Below are 16,629 nucleotides of genomic sequence, written 5' to 3' on the forward strand. Positions count from 1 at the left end.
GAATCCCGAGCTTCCATGGTAAAAGAAATTGACACCTTTAATGGGTACAGAGACTGCTATACAATTTACTTCATATAGTTTACTTGTCCTTGTATAGGATCATATATAGTATCAACACCAATACCAATACGCATTCGATAAAAGGTAAAATAATATATAATTATTATATATTCTACGAATTCCTTACAATTGAGTCTAAATTAAAACAAAAGAATCGCAATAAAATAGAGCGAGTCTTTATCTATTTGAATTTCACCTAGAGTAGACAAAAGGTAAAACAACAATAAAGATTTTTTTTCCTCTGTACTTCCTGGTTGTGGTTTCCTCATGAATTTATAGTGGCATTAGCCTTCTGTACTTGAAGAACCACACAAATGCGAAAAATACGACTGCCAAGGTGACTCCTGTGATTATAAGGACCCACTTGAAGGCATCAGGGTAATCGAATAACGGTATTTCAAAATTCATGCCAAAGATCCCTGCTACCACCCCAAAGATTGCTACAACAAATGTTGCTGTTGTGAGTAGCAGCTCAAATTGGATCAGCTGGTTCCGAACATTATCCTGCAACCATAAATTTCACATCAGATTCCAATATTCAATGCTTTGTGTTTTATTATTATTATTATTATTTTTTTATGAATTAAAGGATGTCATTGGGCTTCAAGACTTTGGCAACGACTTCCATCATAAATTTGCAAGGTCCAGCGCAAACTTGTGTTTTCTTCTGTGCATCATTATTGAAAAGTGCAACCCTAGTTGAGGTGAAGATGAATGTCATCAGGGTATTTCGTGATGTTCGGTCTATTTAGATTGACTCGTTAGATTTTAGAACGCACTTCTTCATCAAGAAAGGGAACAAAAAATTAATTAAAAAGAAAAACATACCAGCTGAATGTTGATGAAATCTTCTGTGTCATCAATGTACTCCTTCAACTGAAACAAGGTAAGAAAATGATTTTACGTCACTTCATCCTATTCAAGGAAAGATGAGAAATTATTGAAACATAATGCATGCTACAAATACCGATGTCAACTTGTTTAGGGTGCTATCAATGACAACAAAATATGCTTCCAACAACATCTCAAGCTCTTCAATACTTTCTGTGGCACTTTCAGAACTCCTCATGCTGTCATGTCGGCTCCTTGCAATGCTCAAGCTTTTCTCAAGTCTCCGGGTTTCAGGGGGTGAAGAAACAGGAGAGACAGGAGCAGAAACAGATGCACCATCAGTTGATCTGTATGCTACCAAAGACTGATCACCATAAATTGATGTTTCCATCCTCCTTTTCTTCTCCGTAAGATACATTTCAGCCATATCTCCATCATCATCCATGAGCTGCTCTATTTCATCCCTAACCTAATAGATGCAACTCAAAAAGGAGAGCAAAGGAAGGGGGCAAAAATATGAAAAAGATGACTACCATTTGCTTGCATAATGTAGGAAGCGGTTAACACAAGAAAGATTAGGGCTGTCAATAGGTATAGGTATGATCAGGATCTGAAACCAACCTGATCAAGATTGATTAGCATCAAAGCAAACTTGCTATACAAGTTCAAATTTTGGTAATTCTTAAGATTTGATTATAATCAGATTGAATTTGAACTAGGATAGATTTTTTTTTTTTTTTTTTTTTTTTTTTTTTTTGTAATTTACTAGGATAGATTTGATCCTGTCATGATCTGAATCTGATTAAAATATCAACTATAACAAACCATATTTGATATGTAATTTTGCTAACAAATCAGTTGTATTTAACAAAAGAGTAATGCTTAATACAATATTTTTATCCTACAATTGTCCAACAATGTTATCAAAATAACCAATTGTCCAATAATGTTGGGTTAGTTGGGAGTACCACATTAGTCTTATTGGGTGAATGTTGGATAGAATGATAGTATTTAGTATTTATCTTAACAAAAAAAAAAAAAAAAGGTAATATTACATATAAATATTGTTGAAAGTCATGCTCGTACAAAAAAGTATTCAGACAAATTTTACATAGATATTGTTTTTTTTTTTTTTTTTGGGATAGGTAACATAGATATTGTTAAAGTCACGCTAGAATTATATGTGCATATTTAAACTTTTTTTCTGATTTTTTGAGTTTGATTACATCTTTTTATAAATCTGTCATTTGGGTTCAAACTCTAGTATATAATCAAACTTTTACTGGGATATTGCCAGATCTGTACCTAACCCATTGACAGCCCTACTGAATATACAGTACCTTCTGAACTCTCCGAGTCAATGCGACAAGCCTGCTTTTCAACCGACGCACGCGCTCCAAATTAAGTGTACTGATCTTTGATGTCAGTTCATCTAGTAATGGATATGCTTCAATTTCCAATTCTGCTGCCTTTGGAAAATTCCAAATATTAAATGTGTTACTAATTTGCTCAAATAATCAAATGTTAAACCAGTGACAACATGATGAAACAAACTACAAGACCTTCCTGTTAACAAAGAGCACAAGCAGCCCCAGAAGTTAAATGGATAAGATTCTTCATGCAAGTGCATTATCTTTGTTTTACCCTTAATTAAGCTTTTGTTTGTGTGTCCGTGTGTGCATGAGAGAGAGAGAGAGAGAGAGAGAGAGGTATAACTTTAATCACCTAATGAGCCATCAGGTTTTCAACCCATGTTTCTTTTCCTTTTTCCCCGACAGACCAAAACACCTGTGGATATAAGGTTGCCTTTGATAGAACTACTTGTCCTTCTAACAGTCAGAATAAGATGTCAAAAATTCCTTCCAAAGAAGTAGGAGAAAGCCGGGTTTCAAAGTCTAATTTTTTCAGACCCAACTCTTATTTGCATAAGATATGGTAGCTCTCAACTCCCATAGGCTTCACAAAATAAATCCTATAAGAACTCCATATCTCCTACCAACAGTCCAGCTGTCTCATAATGAGATCACCAATGCTTTGTTTCCATTCACACTAAAAGGTCCAGGTCCATACTCGGTATGTGGGCAGAATTTTGTTTCCAAACATCACCCCATATGTGGGCAAAATTTAAGAAAGGAATAACCACCAATCTCAGCACATTTATCCAGAAACCCCTTTTTTAATTCTCACGCCTATATGGCAATGCTTCAAAACAAAATCAGGGGTAAAAGAGAAAAGATACTGGTTTATATCTTAAATTTTATCCGCTGATTTATGAACAATTCCTCAAGTAATAAACCCTAGCAACAATATGCCATATTTCAGCTCAGGTTTTTAGTACTATGACTGTAAAAGGATCAGAGGCCTATCTATTATAACTAATTCCTGCAGAACTCATCATCCATAACTTTGTAGATCTTCACATAAAGGTTCACTGAAAACTTCTGGGCCAGTGTAAATATTCAAGTCAGAACATCCCCAAAATTTGACATCCAGTAATTGCTTAATCACGCAAATGGCACATCAAATATTCACCTCTTCAATATTCAACCCCCTTACAGCTAAATTATCTGACATCTTCGCTCGTGGCTTCAGCAAGATACTAGTTCCTCCCCAAATTTAATTCATAAAAAAACCACTAGTAATTCATACTACTTGGTATTCTACAGTATCTAAAACCTCATGTGTGTTCACTTTTGCGATACAACTCACCAAGAAACCATTGTGTATTCTAACAAAGAACAGCAACCATTAAAACATTCTCAAAGGATCTCCAAGCACTTAGAAAGGCAAAGCACCAAGGTGGTAATGCCCAGCATCATTTAAGGCTAGCCAACATTAGTAAGAAAATAACTTTTTGCACCCTAGGCAAGTATCATCCGTCAGACTATCACCAAGATGAGTACCCTCAAGATTGCAGAAGTTCTAATGGATGAATCGGTTTAAAGAGTACTCCATGTATCAGTAAAAATCCTTCATGTACAACTGCCCCTGGTATTACTGAAAACCAAGGTTCATCTTTCTTTAACAAACATGATTGTCTCACCAAAATATTGATTGATATTATAGTTGTAGTCAAGTGTGAAAGGCTTGAGGCATAAAGAAGAAACATCGACACATGGATAAGAGCCCCCGGCTGTTGAATGTGGATAAAGTGGTTTATAAGCATGAAAAGCTCTTTCTGAGCATTTCTGACAGTTTGGCTGCAATTGATGGAGAGCTCTTAAAATCGCCGAAAAGCTTTAAAAGTGCATTCCACAAAAGCATTAGACCTGTTCATGGGCCAGCAGTCCACCCAACCCACACAACCCTGCACTCATTTAAGCAGGCTTTGGCTCAATTTTACACCCAGCTGCCGGCCTGGGTATAAAAGTTAGGCCAAATTAATTTTTCTGGCCACGCTTGGGCTAGATACCTAAACCACAGCTTGGCCAGGCCTGACAACAAGCCTTTATCCTTTGAGATATGAACAACTTTATTGACAAAAATGAAATCTATAATGACATATATTGTATTTGATTTGCTCAAGTGTTTGTATAAACATAAGGAAAAGCAAAATATAAAATTTACTAACGAGGGACTTGGATTCCTCAAGAGTCTTTCATCTCCAAGGAGTGTAGGAGAGGCGTATTCCGCCACTATGTATCCCACATCAACCACAGGTGTCAAGAGAGGAGCCATTCCCCTATTCAAAGCCAATTTCCCTCACTAATCTTCAGCTAAACAAGTAAGCCTAGATTGAAGTTGGCCCATCACCTTTTAAAGCCTGTTTGAGATTGCGTTTGAGAGGCTTAAAAGTACTTTTAACACTCAAAAAGCCCATTTGAAGAAAAAAGTACTCGTTTGGTAAAAAAAAACTAAAAGCACTTTTAAGGGTCCAAAAAGCCTAAAAATGGTTGAAACGCACTTTTGACAAAAGCTTAAAATTTTAACTTAAAAGCTCTATTTCTCAAACGCAATCCCAAATAGGTTCTTAGTCTAAAAACAATTAACATTTTGGGTTTAGTTTAAGTTGGGGATGGAAATTTTTGGGCTTGTGGACAAGCTCCAGCTTTCTTTTTCTATGGGCTGGGCTTGGGCTTGGAAAGCAGGCTCAACCTTCGGGCCACACAAGGGTGGGCTCAGGCTTCTATAGTTCATTTTAATAGTTGATTGAAGCTTGAACCATTGTAACACCCTGGGTTGGGGGTGTATTATGAAGAAAATATTTTCCTTAAGTTCTATTTATGAAGAAATTAATGTTGAGTTTCTCTTTTAACATAGAAGTCACTGTTTTCAAACATAGTTTTTCGAAGAATAGTTTAAAAATATTCTTTCTTATGTTGTATTAAGTGTTTTGAAGGAAAAGGTTTTAAAGAAAAGATTTTTGACCAACCGGTTTCAAATTGGTTGGGAGTAATACTTACTACTGAGCATTTTCATTCATTAGTTTTCTTTTCTTATTTCCAGGTCAGGTTGAGACACAATAGGAGGCCGGATGCAACTTAGATGGGGGATTTCATTTCATTTCATGATTTACGATTAACATATTTTCAATACATGTCCAATAGTATAAGAAAGAATTTCGTGTACAGGCTTTGCCCTTTTCTTTCAATAAAATTATTATTATTCATAAAAAAAGGGCATAAGAAAGAAAAATTTCAGACACTTTTATGCCATGTTTAGACCTTTATGTTTCCGCGTTTATGTTTAATAAAGTCTTTTAAACTCATGTATTTATTTTGTCCATAAATGCTCTTCTGTTCCTATTTATCTGAGGCTTCTAGATTGACAAACCTAACCTAGCTGCTGGGGGTGTTACACCCAGCCCATGAAAAGGTCTATAAAGGATACATGAATTGGCTAAATATTTTCGAGAAAATAAATCTTTTACTCACAGTAGTAAGCACTCATCTTGGCCAAAAGTGTAAACACATAATTCAAACAAATGCGATAAGAAAGAGGGAGAGAGCAAAGACAGACAAGGAGTAAATTGTACAATCTAGTCTTGCTAGTGTACGCACCTGAGAGTCAAGAAATGTACAAGCAGATTCCAGGGCAACTTCAAGAGCCCTAAACTCGAAAGGCAAATAGTCTGGTGATGGGCTCCCAAACGCATTGTCAAAATTTCTACTTCCCCTCCTTCGGTACAAGTCAGCAGCATCTGTCTGCCAGACCTCACTCACACCACTTGTCGTCAACCGCCGTTGTAGCTCCACCACATATTGCAATACATAACTATCTAGGGAATTTAAGAGCAGAACCTCATCTGCTGTGATAATACATCGAATCTGCTCCAAATTTACAACAATAGCCTTCTCCCTACCAAGGATTGTTGAGGGGTAAACAAATAGGGGATCAAGCAGGCGTAGATCACGGGCAGGAAGATCACAACGCCTCATCATAGTGAATTTGTCAACCTCCATGACTTGGGAATCCCCAGATGCATCAACACGAATCCAAGATCGAAGGCCTTGGCCACGTTTCTTCAGCCCCAAAACATCCATACCCTGGAAAGGTGGCCGCCCAGAGGTTGAAGATCGATAAGCTGTATCTCTAAGGTTTACAGCTGACTGAGGTTTTGGAGGAAGCAGGCGCTCTTTAAGATCCGCCATTAACAATGAGCTTCGACTGCAGCAACTCGCAAAACAGCTGACAAAATAGATGCACCAATTATTTACTAGTATGGTTAACGTTACAATTTGAGAAAAAAGGATTAAAAATCCTACCAACATGATACTCTCACTTATCTCAAGTAAGCCTTACCCACATTAGATATTGATGCACTCATTCACTAAAAGCATTTGTTTTGAGGTTTTCATATAGTTAACATATTTGATCATGCAATGGATTATCTAACTTAATACGTTGAAAGATTTTATCCGGGTAGTCAATACTCAATAACTTCAAAAGCTAAAGCCTATTCCCAGAACTTGGAATAGCAAATACGGCACCAGTGAGCATTGTCAAACAAATCTAAACACAGCACTCCTACATCCATAAAAGAGAGGAGAAATATATCAAACTGGGCGAAGACCATCTCATTGAACTTTGAATAGCAAATTCAAATACAAACTTCCCAAAAAAACAACGACAGCAAAAATAAGATAAAAATGACCAGAGCAAAACGCAGGCAAATGAATCCTTCCATTCCCAAGCACAAGACAAAGATTTTGTTAATTCCCATTTTGATAGCTTGTTTGATCGTGAAATGTTCAAAATTTGAGACCCATAGAGCCAAAAAAACACAAAAATTCACATTCAAGCATAATAAGCATAATACCAAAATAAAAATAAAAATCAAGAATCATACGCAACGTCTGATTCATAATCTACACCTACCTGTCCGTGTGCCAAATAATAAAATCCTGCAACGAAGAATTAAGGGGTTCTTCCAGGGCGGAGGGCGTGGCGTCTCAGCTGAATCAACGCCTTCGTTCGTACCGATTGGCTTCGCACAAATCTGAAGCTAGCCCTAGACCAGGCTAAGAATTCGTAGAGATTTTGTGGAGGAAGCAAGAGAATCTGGGACTAAACGAATATATGTGTCATCATTTGTGACTATCTTTCTGTATTTATGTGCAACTACAGCAAGCAACAGGTTTCTTCTGCCACTTCAATTACGGGTGCTTGTGCTTCGCTTCTTTCTTTCAGGATATGATAAACAATTAAAAATAATACTTTACATCATTTGAGATCATTTATTTATCAACATAAATGATATTTATCTGGTAACCGATCTGTTAGTGAGTATCAATCATTGAATTTTTTATTTTTTTTACAAGTTTTTGTTGATTTAAATGTTAATTTTTACTGCTACATCGTCATAGTTATATGACAATCGTATAAGAATTTACTAAATAGCATTACTTTTTTCATTCTACTCATTCTTGCAGGTAATGTTATTTAGGGTGCGTTTAAGATTGTGATTTCACAACAATAATCTACGTTTTTAAAAAATATCATAATACCAAATGGTATTACGATTTAAAAAGCACTTAATCTAAAATAAAAAATAAAAAAAAAATTATTTGCGATTTTTATAAGTAGATTAGGGGTGTTTATTTAAAAAATTGCAAATTTAACAAATATTTGATTAAAAAAAAAAAAAAAAAAAAAACCAGTTTAACATGTTTTACTAAATACTTTACAATTTCAAATACAATTTTTACAATTGTATTTATTAAAATTCCAATTTCAAATAGACCTTTAATATTAATAGACTATTATATAAATGTCAAGTAGTTGAAATGCCGTAACAGTAAAACTTTTGAATGGGTAAGAGTGAAAAAATTAAGAACGCGTATACAGTTGCCAAAATAGCATTTTTCTTTCATCTTGGACGCTTTCAACCTTATAATAAATTTATAAAATAAAATATCATTCCGGGAGGATATTTTTGAGATTTTGCTGTCTCAATTTCCAAACTAGTTTATACCAACCAATAAATTTTGTTTGTTTTGGCCTTTGGGTTTGTTAAGAATATTCTATTAGGGTTATTTACTTCCTAAGGTATTATTAGTTTACTATATTTACTTTTTCTTAGTCTATTAAGTTATTTGTCTCTCTATAAATAGAGACATTTATATTCATTATTAAAATAAAATATATCAATACAATGTAGTCGATTATATGCTTCTGCTCTCCCTATCATTCTCACTCTTCTATATTTCTCCATTATTCCAACATGCTATCAAAGCATTCTAATATGGTATTATAGTCACTTTTCTGTGGCCTTCAATAATCGTCTTTTATAGTATTTTCCTTTTGTCGAATTTTAGTCTTATCGCCCTACATCAAATGCCGCCAAAATTTCTGCTGCCCATAGTCTCAAAATCGTGCTAGCCTATAGATCCAAAATTGCCATTGGCCCTCTGACATGCCACCATGCGCCTCCGCCAAATTCTGCCTGCACCGTCACTGCCCTTGCAGGAGCTACACGCTTCTGCCACTAACGACAGTTCAGACGCCGCCAAGTACAAATCCAAAGAGATCTGAAGCATCCAGGCTTCCATGGTGGTGCTCACATGCGCCACCAAAAGGTTTTGTCTGTTAGTAAACGCGCCTCCACGCGCATCCCAAAAGCAATTTACGCGCCGGCAAGACTCGCCTAAGAATCTTTTTATTCCTTTACGCGCCGCCACACAGCGCCGATTGCCTTGATAATAGTGCCAATCAACAGATCAGGGCTAGACAAGTCTAGAACCGTTGAGCACAGCCTCATCGAATGATCCACACGCCTCCACACGCAACTCGAAGATGAAGCATTTCCCCAAGCGCCGATGCAACTCCTCCACGCGCCGCCACGTTGGCTCTTTCAAGAAGGTTGCACGTCCACCTTACAGATCTAGCGCCGCCGGTCAGAAATCTGCCAAGAATGCTGCCATCTGACACCGGACGCGCCTCCACACGCCGGTGGTAGCTCCTGCGCGTGGGTTTCACTCGCTCCGGTGCCTCCACCCATTCCGCGCGTGCACCACACACGCCTGGGTCATCAACCAGCCACGTCAGCCTCAGGCCATGTCATCCAGTGCCACATCGTCAAATCTTCCAAGTCAACTTCACTGCCACGTTAGCACATTGGCCACATCAGCATCTTGCCATAGTTGACTTTTCTTGCATTGACTTTTGACTTTGACTTTCTACAGTGTTGACCATTGACTTTGATCGGATTAAAAGTTGACTAGGTACTTTCCACTGAATTTTTCGTTCTTATTTCAAATTTGTGGTCTATTTTTGCTTTTGGCATTGTTATATGGCAGAAAACAAGATTCTTCTCCAAATTTAGGCATTTGTTTTATGCGATTCAAGTTGGTTCATGCATTGTTCAATTCGGTTCCACAAGGTTGATAATGGATTTGTTGTCCTAACCTTCGAGTTGAGGATGTAATAGATCGGTGTAAGGGGGCTTAACTCTTTCGGCCGGATTTGTAGTTTCTAGTTTTTTTTTTTTTTTTTTTTTTTGTAATTGGGTTACCCAAGTCCTAAATCTAGTCTACATGAAGCATATTTTTTCCTTAAATGTAATTGTATATGGATTAACGGAAGCTTGAAGTCATTTTTATGACTTTGTAACCTTCATAGCTTTTGGCTATGATTTTTACTTTTTGATGTAAGAGCTTTATGCTCATAAAATCTCATCAATGGAAGTTCCATATTTTTTTAAAAAAATAAAAATAAAAAATTGGTGTCTCAAATTTCTTACTCTTATCCTGTTTTCATTTTCTTTTTATTTTTCTTTCTCCTTTTCTTTTTTTAAATTTATGAGACTTACATGTAGTTTCACATACTCAATAATGAATCTGATTGTCTATTGTATGAAAATAAACAAGAGAAAGCAAAATATAAAGAGAAATGATAAAGGCATAACTTTGACCCAATTTTTCTATTATGTGATCATTTTAAAAAAAAAAACAAAATAAAGAATAAAAATAAAAAAATTTCTTAAGCAATAACATTGGTCCTTTTTTTAGTTTTTTTTTTTTTTAGTTTTTTTTTTTTTTTTTTTTTTTTTTTTTAAATGGTCTTTTTCTTCATAATAATGACCTTTTCTAAAAAAAACAAATGACCATTTTTATGAAGAAAAATACCTTTTTAAAAAAATATATATACCAAATAAAAACAGGAGCACATAGGATGTTATTGCTTCATAAATTTATTTATTTTTAAATAAAAAATAAGAGAAAAATTGGGTCAAAATTGTGCCAAAAAAAATGTGCCTTTATAATGCTTCAAATATAAAAACCAAACATTCTTCCTGCCGAAAACAAATTCCGATCCTCCTAATCCCTAAAAGGAGTCATCTTTAAACCATATAAAACATTAATTTAGGAGCTTGAGATGGAAGCAGGGTTGCAACTACAGCCTGCAAGGGAAGGATAATGGGTTCCGGAGGAAAGATAGAGAATGATTAGTATCCTCTCAAATTTCTTTTAAATTTGAGATTTTTTTATTATTATGGGATAAATGTAAAATTGGTCCTTGTGGTTGGCATAAATTACAAATTACTTCATATAATATAAAAAATAATTTATAGGTCTCTGTAGTTGGCCTAAATTACAAATCATTCTCTATGGTATAAAAAATAATTTATAAGTCCTTAAAGTATGATAAAATAAAAGTTTACTCATTGAAATCATGACTAACATTTAATAATAAGAGAATCTCAATTTTAGAAGAAATTTGAGGAGATCCTTATCCGAAAGAAAAACTCATATTTTTGCAATACAATTATTTCTTTTCTGTTTATTGAGAAGATGGTGTGCAACATAAAATGCATTAATTTAAGAAATAATACCAAAAAAACGATTATTAATTTTGAAAATGTTTTTCATAAGCAATTAATTTTTAGGGAAAAACTCCATATTTTCTCTATAATTAATACTCCTTCGTTTTCTTTCCATCTTGAATCTAATTTACCTTTTTAACTATGGTTGTTCATTGTTCCTTCAATATTTCTTTTCATATTCTATTCCATGATTTTCTTTCCTCAATAGAGAAATGTTCCGCTTTACAATTTTTTTTCTTCTAAAAATTAGTTCTCAAATAATGTGTTATCGTCTCATAAGTTGATAATACATTTTCGAAAACAATAAACTTCATACGATAGTAAAGTATCATTTAAAAATCAACTTTTGAAAAGTGTAGCATTTTTCTTCTTAATAAAGTTCACCGGCTCTTGTTAATATGCGTACTCATCCAGACAATTACCAACGGGAGAAGAGAGGACCTCATGGTGCTTAAGAACTCATTATTCTCCCTATGAGAGAATGATTCAAAGGCAAGACCCACAAAAATACCTCATTCAGTCAATTGCTGACAGGAAGAAAACCTTGTAATGCTTAAGGAACTCATTCTTCTCCCGCTCTTTCAATGCAAGAAAATTAGGAAAAATAGCTTTTATCGGAGCTGAATAAAAGAGAATGGTTCAATAGGAAGAGGATATAGAGACAAATCAAGTGGCTTCTTCTCTAATTTCTTGACTATTAAAAACACAACTAATTACAAGGAATAATTACAAGTCTCTTGTTAATGTTATTGAATAATGCTACCATTTCTAACAATTAAGCGAGAAAAGGAGCCAACATATTAAAAAGAACTTTAATATGAACTTTTCATTTGGCAGATGCCGAGGCATTATCTCAGCTATTTACAGAGGACGAAGATTGGCTATACACAATCGTCAATCAATACGACTTTTCAAATATAGGGATTAACATGAGACGTGTAGTCGCGGATTCCTGCCCCTTCCCATCCCATCCACTCCTCCCACATGTCCCAATCAGGATCGTACATTCCTCTCATCGAGTCATCAACACCTTCATCGTACGACTCATACATCTCCGATGCCATCGATTCCCCTCTCAAATTACTCATCACAGTCTGCCCAACCATCACACAACAACAACAACAAAAACAATTAATCAGTTTAACAATCATTATCTGCTTTCAATTATAATAACACAATTAATTAATATATGTGTCTGGTGGGAGGCAGCTTTACTGCAGTCCTATCAACATTGTCCTATTCTTCACAAATTGAATCATTACAAATTATATATATAGTTTTTTCTTTTTCTTTTTTTTTTAATTATTTAAAGAAAATATACGTAAAATTAGGAAAACACAGAAAAAAATAAGTTCAAAGTTATTCAATCATTTATCCGCGGATAAGTTTCATATAAATTCTCTCAAATTACTTATCCGAATTATTAGCGGGACTAAATTATTTTTTTAATATGTTTAAATGACTTTTGAGTTCATTTTAATACTTTAAATCCCAAGGATTGAATTTACATTTTTCTCTAAAAATTAAAATTATTTTTGTATTTTTAAGAGTGATTTGTGATTGGCTTATATGTTTGGAAAGTATAAGAAAAAAGATAAATATAATTCTATTAAAGAATCTTCCATTACCGATTGTAAATAAAGCTATGGTATTATAATTTAGCCGTTCTTGATATAATTGATCCATTTTATACACTAACAAAAATCCATGAATTCTCCATTATCCTAAATAAACATTAAAAATAAGATAATTAAAAAGCAAATATGAGGGAAATTGAGAGAGTGAGAGAGAGTAGGATTAAGTACATCGTAAGCCTCATTGATTCGGTGAAACTGCACCCCGCAGTTGTTTCCTCTGCATACGTCTGGATGATACTGAAAAAAAAAATATTTCCCGTCAATCAGAAAGATCCCCAAATAATAACAAAAAAAAAAAAAAAAACCTCACCTACCCAAAAAATTCTAGAGGACAATAAGCTATAATTTTTCAAAAAAAAAAAAAAAAAAAAAAAAAAATTCATTAATTAGGAAAGAAGTAAGCTGCAAGTCAAAAAGGACTTTTGAAAGGGAAGAAGTTTTCAGATCACCAGATCTAAGTATAACTTCACAATCCAATAAATCGCAGAATAGGAAGAACCAAATCAAATCAAAGAAAAGAAAAATCCGATATTATAATTATTTATTTTATTTGAAAAATCGAACCTGCAAAGCAAGCTTTCTGAAAGCCTTCTTGACCTCAGATTCAGAGGCACCGGGTTGGATCTTCAAAGTCAGGTAAGGATCCATAACGGAAGAAGAAGCAGAACAAACCATAACCCTATTCGCCATCTTCTTCTTCCTCTGCCTCTCCTTGAGCTTCAACCAAGAAGAAGAAGAAGACCCATTACCACCAATAATCCCAGCAGCAGCAGCGGCAGCAGCCATTGTAATAAGCTCTCTCAAAAGAAATCCGGAGCAAACCCAGATACCAACCCCTCTCAAGCTTTGGGTTTAAATAAAAGGAAGGAAAATCTTGCTTTGAAAAGATCCGAACGGCACGGCAAATTTGATTAAGATGTTTGAAGGAAACTGTGGGAACTGAATGATTGTTTATGAACAAAAAATAGAATAATAATAATAATAATGGATAGGATGACTTTCAAACAGGAGAGGCTTTGGATATATTTATAGAGGGAAAAGATTGTGAGGCGAGGATGCAATGTCCATATCCAACGACTCAGGTTTGTGGTGACGTGTAGTGTCGTATTTTATGGAGTGGAGGAGAGGAGAGAGAGGGTTCTGTGCTTATCTGTTCTGCCCCTTTTTTCAATTGGGTTTATCCCCTCGGAGATTCCTTTAATTTAATTTAATATATATATATATATATATATATATATAGTTTTTATTTTAGCCCATCAGAAATAAGTTATTTGTTTAATTTGTCCCATTTTTTGTATTTATTATATTTCCTTCACTTGATTTACATAAATGACATGGTCAAGTCAAGCTTTATGTTCTTTTATTAACCTATTTTTGGTTTCAAAGATGGCATGCGTACGAGTTCATATTATCACATTAAACAACATTGTTGTTAGGAATATTATAGTTTTTACTATAAATTTATTATAAATTAACGTGTTGTGCTCTGGAAAAGATGTTACAACTACAGTTTTGAATGGGCTAATCCTACTTGGATTCAGTCTTTAAGGTAAAAAAAAAAATGACCTTACCTAACTCATCATGTATTAATAGCAATAAAATAATAATATCAAGAATCTTACACATTTAAAACATTTCTTTAAGTCTAAGAAAAACTTTAAATATAGATTAACTTTTTTTTTTTTTTAATAGTATTGATATTGACATTTGACCAATTAGTTTATAAAGGTCTTGAATAATTGCTTCAAAAGGACATATTTATAGGCAATGATATGTCTTAATCTAAACAAAAGGAATACAACATGACAACATCTGTGTGAATGTATAGTACTTCACACTGATATGAATAATAATAAAAAAATATTAAAAAAAATGTTATAATAGTAACTTTTGATTACAGTAACCAACATTTGTATGACTCGTAATATCATCACTCTTATTTTAAATTCATTACTTTTTGTGAATGGGGGACCAACGAATTGATGTGACAAAAGATAGGAAGATTTTGGGCATGAGGCGGTAAAAAGATGAAATCTGTGGGGAAGCAAAAGAAATAACCCAAAAATGGAGGGCATGTGTTTATTGAAAACATGGGATACTGACACGTGGTAAACTGTGGATGCGGTCCGAGCGAAGAGCCGTGGAAGCTCGTGACAGAATCGGATTTACCTCGTGGCGCGTTAATTAAGGAAAATAGTTTATTATTATTATTATTATCTATTTTTATTATGAGAGACCAGATTGGATAATGTGCGGTTTTTCGGAACGTTTAAAACGGTCATTTTAAATGAGTGGATAAGGAGATCTAAAGGACTAGACACGTGGCTCCACGCATACGAGCCAGCAGACCCAGCAGTTAACCCTTGGTTGTCCTTTTTCCGCACGAGACTGGTGGTCCAATCATCATTCTACTGATATTTTTTTTAAGATACATACAAAGAACCAATCTACTGATTTACTTGGAAATGGTCGACGCCCGAGTATTTTGATTTCTGAATTGTGAAAAAGGTCAGAGTTGAAAATTAATTTGATGGTCCAATTTTTTTTTTTTAAAAAGTATTGTGAAGCAATTGTTTAACAATAATAAACACACTCTTTTAAGTCATTTTTTAACAACCTTATTCAAAGTTTCTAAATTCATCCGAAGAAGTTATACACGTCACTGGTGGCGGAGCCAGGATTTTAGTTTAAGAGGGTTAAGATTTTTTTTAATGAATAATAAAAAAAAGGCTAGACAAAAAAACGTCAAGTTTTTTATATTTTGTTTTTAGAAAATCACGACAAGGTTATTTTTGAGATATACTTTTGATTTGGTCTATATAACATATATATTTTTTCTTAAGCAAGGATTTATGGCCAAATTTGCTAAATCTACCTCGGTATGAGTTGGTTTAAAATTTGATTGGAACTCAAGAAAATCATTATTGTTATCCATAATATTAACTGACTACAATTATATATTTCATAATAACAAAAAATAAATATATATATATATTCAAAAAACAATTATTTTAATAAATAATCTAAATATAAAAACTAAACCAATTGCGTGCCTTAGAGGTTAGAATTTGCTGCACTGCAGGTAAAAGTAGCCAATTCCTTTGAATCAGCAATATAAAGAGACTCAAAGCCTCCCCAAGAAGTCATAATACGCGTAGATAGGTGCAGAACACTTGTGAACAAAGAAGCTTCATTAGTTTTTTTTATTTGAAATAAGGCTAATCGAGTCTTCCCTCTAGAAAAATCACATGATATTGCAGAAGAAGAAGAAGCAAGTTCAGGAGACAGGAATTGAAGAGAAGCCCCCCAACCTAACGCTAGGTTGTCATGTCTAGTCCTGAATATTTACATTCATGCGTTTTGTTCTCTTAAAACGGTGTCGTGTTAATAAGATGTGCAGAGGTTATAAAGCTCAGCATCCAAAGTCTTAGGTAAAAAAATGGGACCGTGATACACAGCACGCAGTGTGTGTGACACGTCCGTGTAAAATTTTTTTAATTATAAAAAACAAATAATAAATAAAAAAGGGACAGGCTTACCTGTGGTAGACAAAACTACCGCAGATATCTGCGGTAGTTTTGTCGGAAGGCTGGGATTTTAAGTTGGGCTTTTTTAACTCCAAAGGCTAACGTGAACTTTAAAAAAAAAAAATGCCGTTAAAAACAAACGTTTTAGCCGTGAACACCCATCCAAACAAAAAACCCGAACATGTAAAAGATTCAAAGCGATGAAATCCAAACAAAAAACCCACTTGATCTGCTCGTTAATCGCGGCCTCACACTCGTCGGAGTAGTTCTTGCGAGAAAGCGAGAGGTGAGGGACGGTGGGATGAAATCG

The 16,629-nt window shown here is 34.4% G+C and overlaps 2 protein-coding genes across 3 annotated transcripts; both read right to left on the bottom strand.

Moving 5' to 3' along the window:
- Nucleotides 1-138: 138 nt before the first annotated feature.
- MGT1 (magnesium transporter 1) lies at nucleotides 139-7,520 on the bottom strand. Of its 2 annotated transcripts, none has more exons than XM_059600865.2 (6): nucleotides 7,210-7,515; nucleotides 5,892-6,519; nucleotides 2,232-2,360; nucleotides 1,028-1,360; nucleotides 889-936; nucleotides 139-564 (listed from the first exon to the last, which is right to left on the bottom strand). In XM_059600865.2, exons 2-6 carry the CDS (start codon nucleotides 6,480-6,482, stop codon nucleotides 334-336), a joined length of 1,332 nt encoding a protein of 443 aa, XP_059456848.1. In that variant the 5' UTR covers nucleotides 6,483-6,519; nucleotides 7,210-7,515; the 3' UTR covers nucleotides 139-333. The 2 variants fall into 2 exon arrangements, with proteins under 2 accessions (XP_059456848.1, XP_059456849.1); XM_059600866.2 differs by lacking the exon at nucleotides 139-564 and adding an exon at nucleotides 571-755 and having other exon boundaries at nucleotides 7,210-7,520.
- Nucleotides 7,521-11,811: 4,291 nt separating this feature from the next.
- J8 (Chaperone DnaJ-domain superfamily protein) lies at nucleotides 11,812-13,797 on the bottom strand. Its single transcript, XM_059601051.2, has 3 exons — nucleotides 13,357-13,797; nucleotides 12,961-13,029; nucleotides 11,812-12,249 (listed from the first exon to the last, which is right to left on the bottom strand). The coding sequence occupies exons 1-3, from the start codon at nucleotides 13,576-13,578 to the stop codon at nucleotides 12,067-12,069; spliced, it is 474 nt and encodes a 157-aa protein (XP_059457034.2). The 5' UTR covers nucleotides 13,579-13,797; the 3' UTR covers nucleotides 11,812-12,066.
- Nucleotides 13,798-16,629: the final 2,832 nt, after the last annotated feature.

This window comes from Corylus avellana, chromosome 6, assembly GCF_965113065.1.
Source record: "Corylus avellana chromosome 6, dhCorAvel1.hap1.2, whole genome shotgun sequence".
Taxonomy (NCBI): Eukaryota; Viridiplantae; Streptophyta; class Magnoliopsida; order Fagales; family Betulaceae; genus Corylus; species Corylus avellana.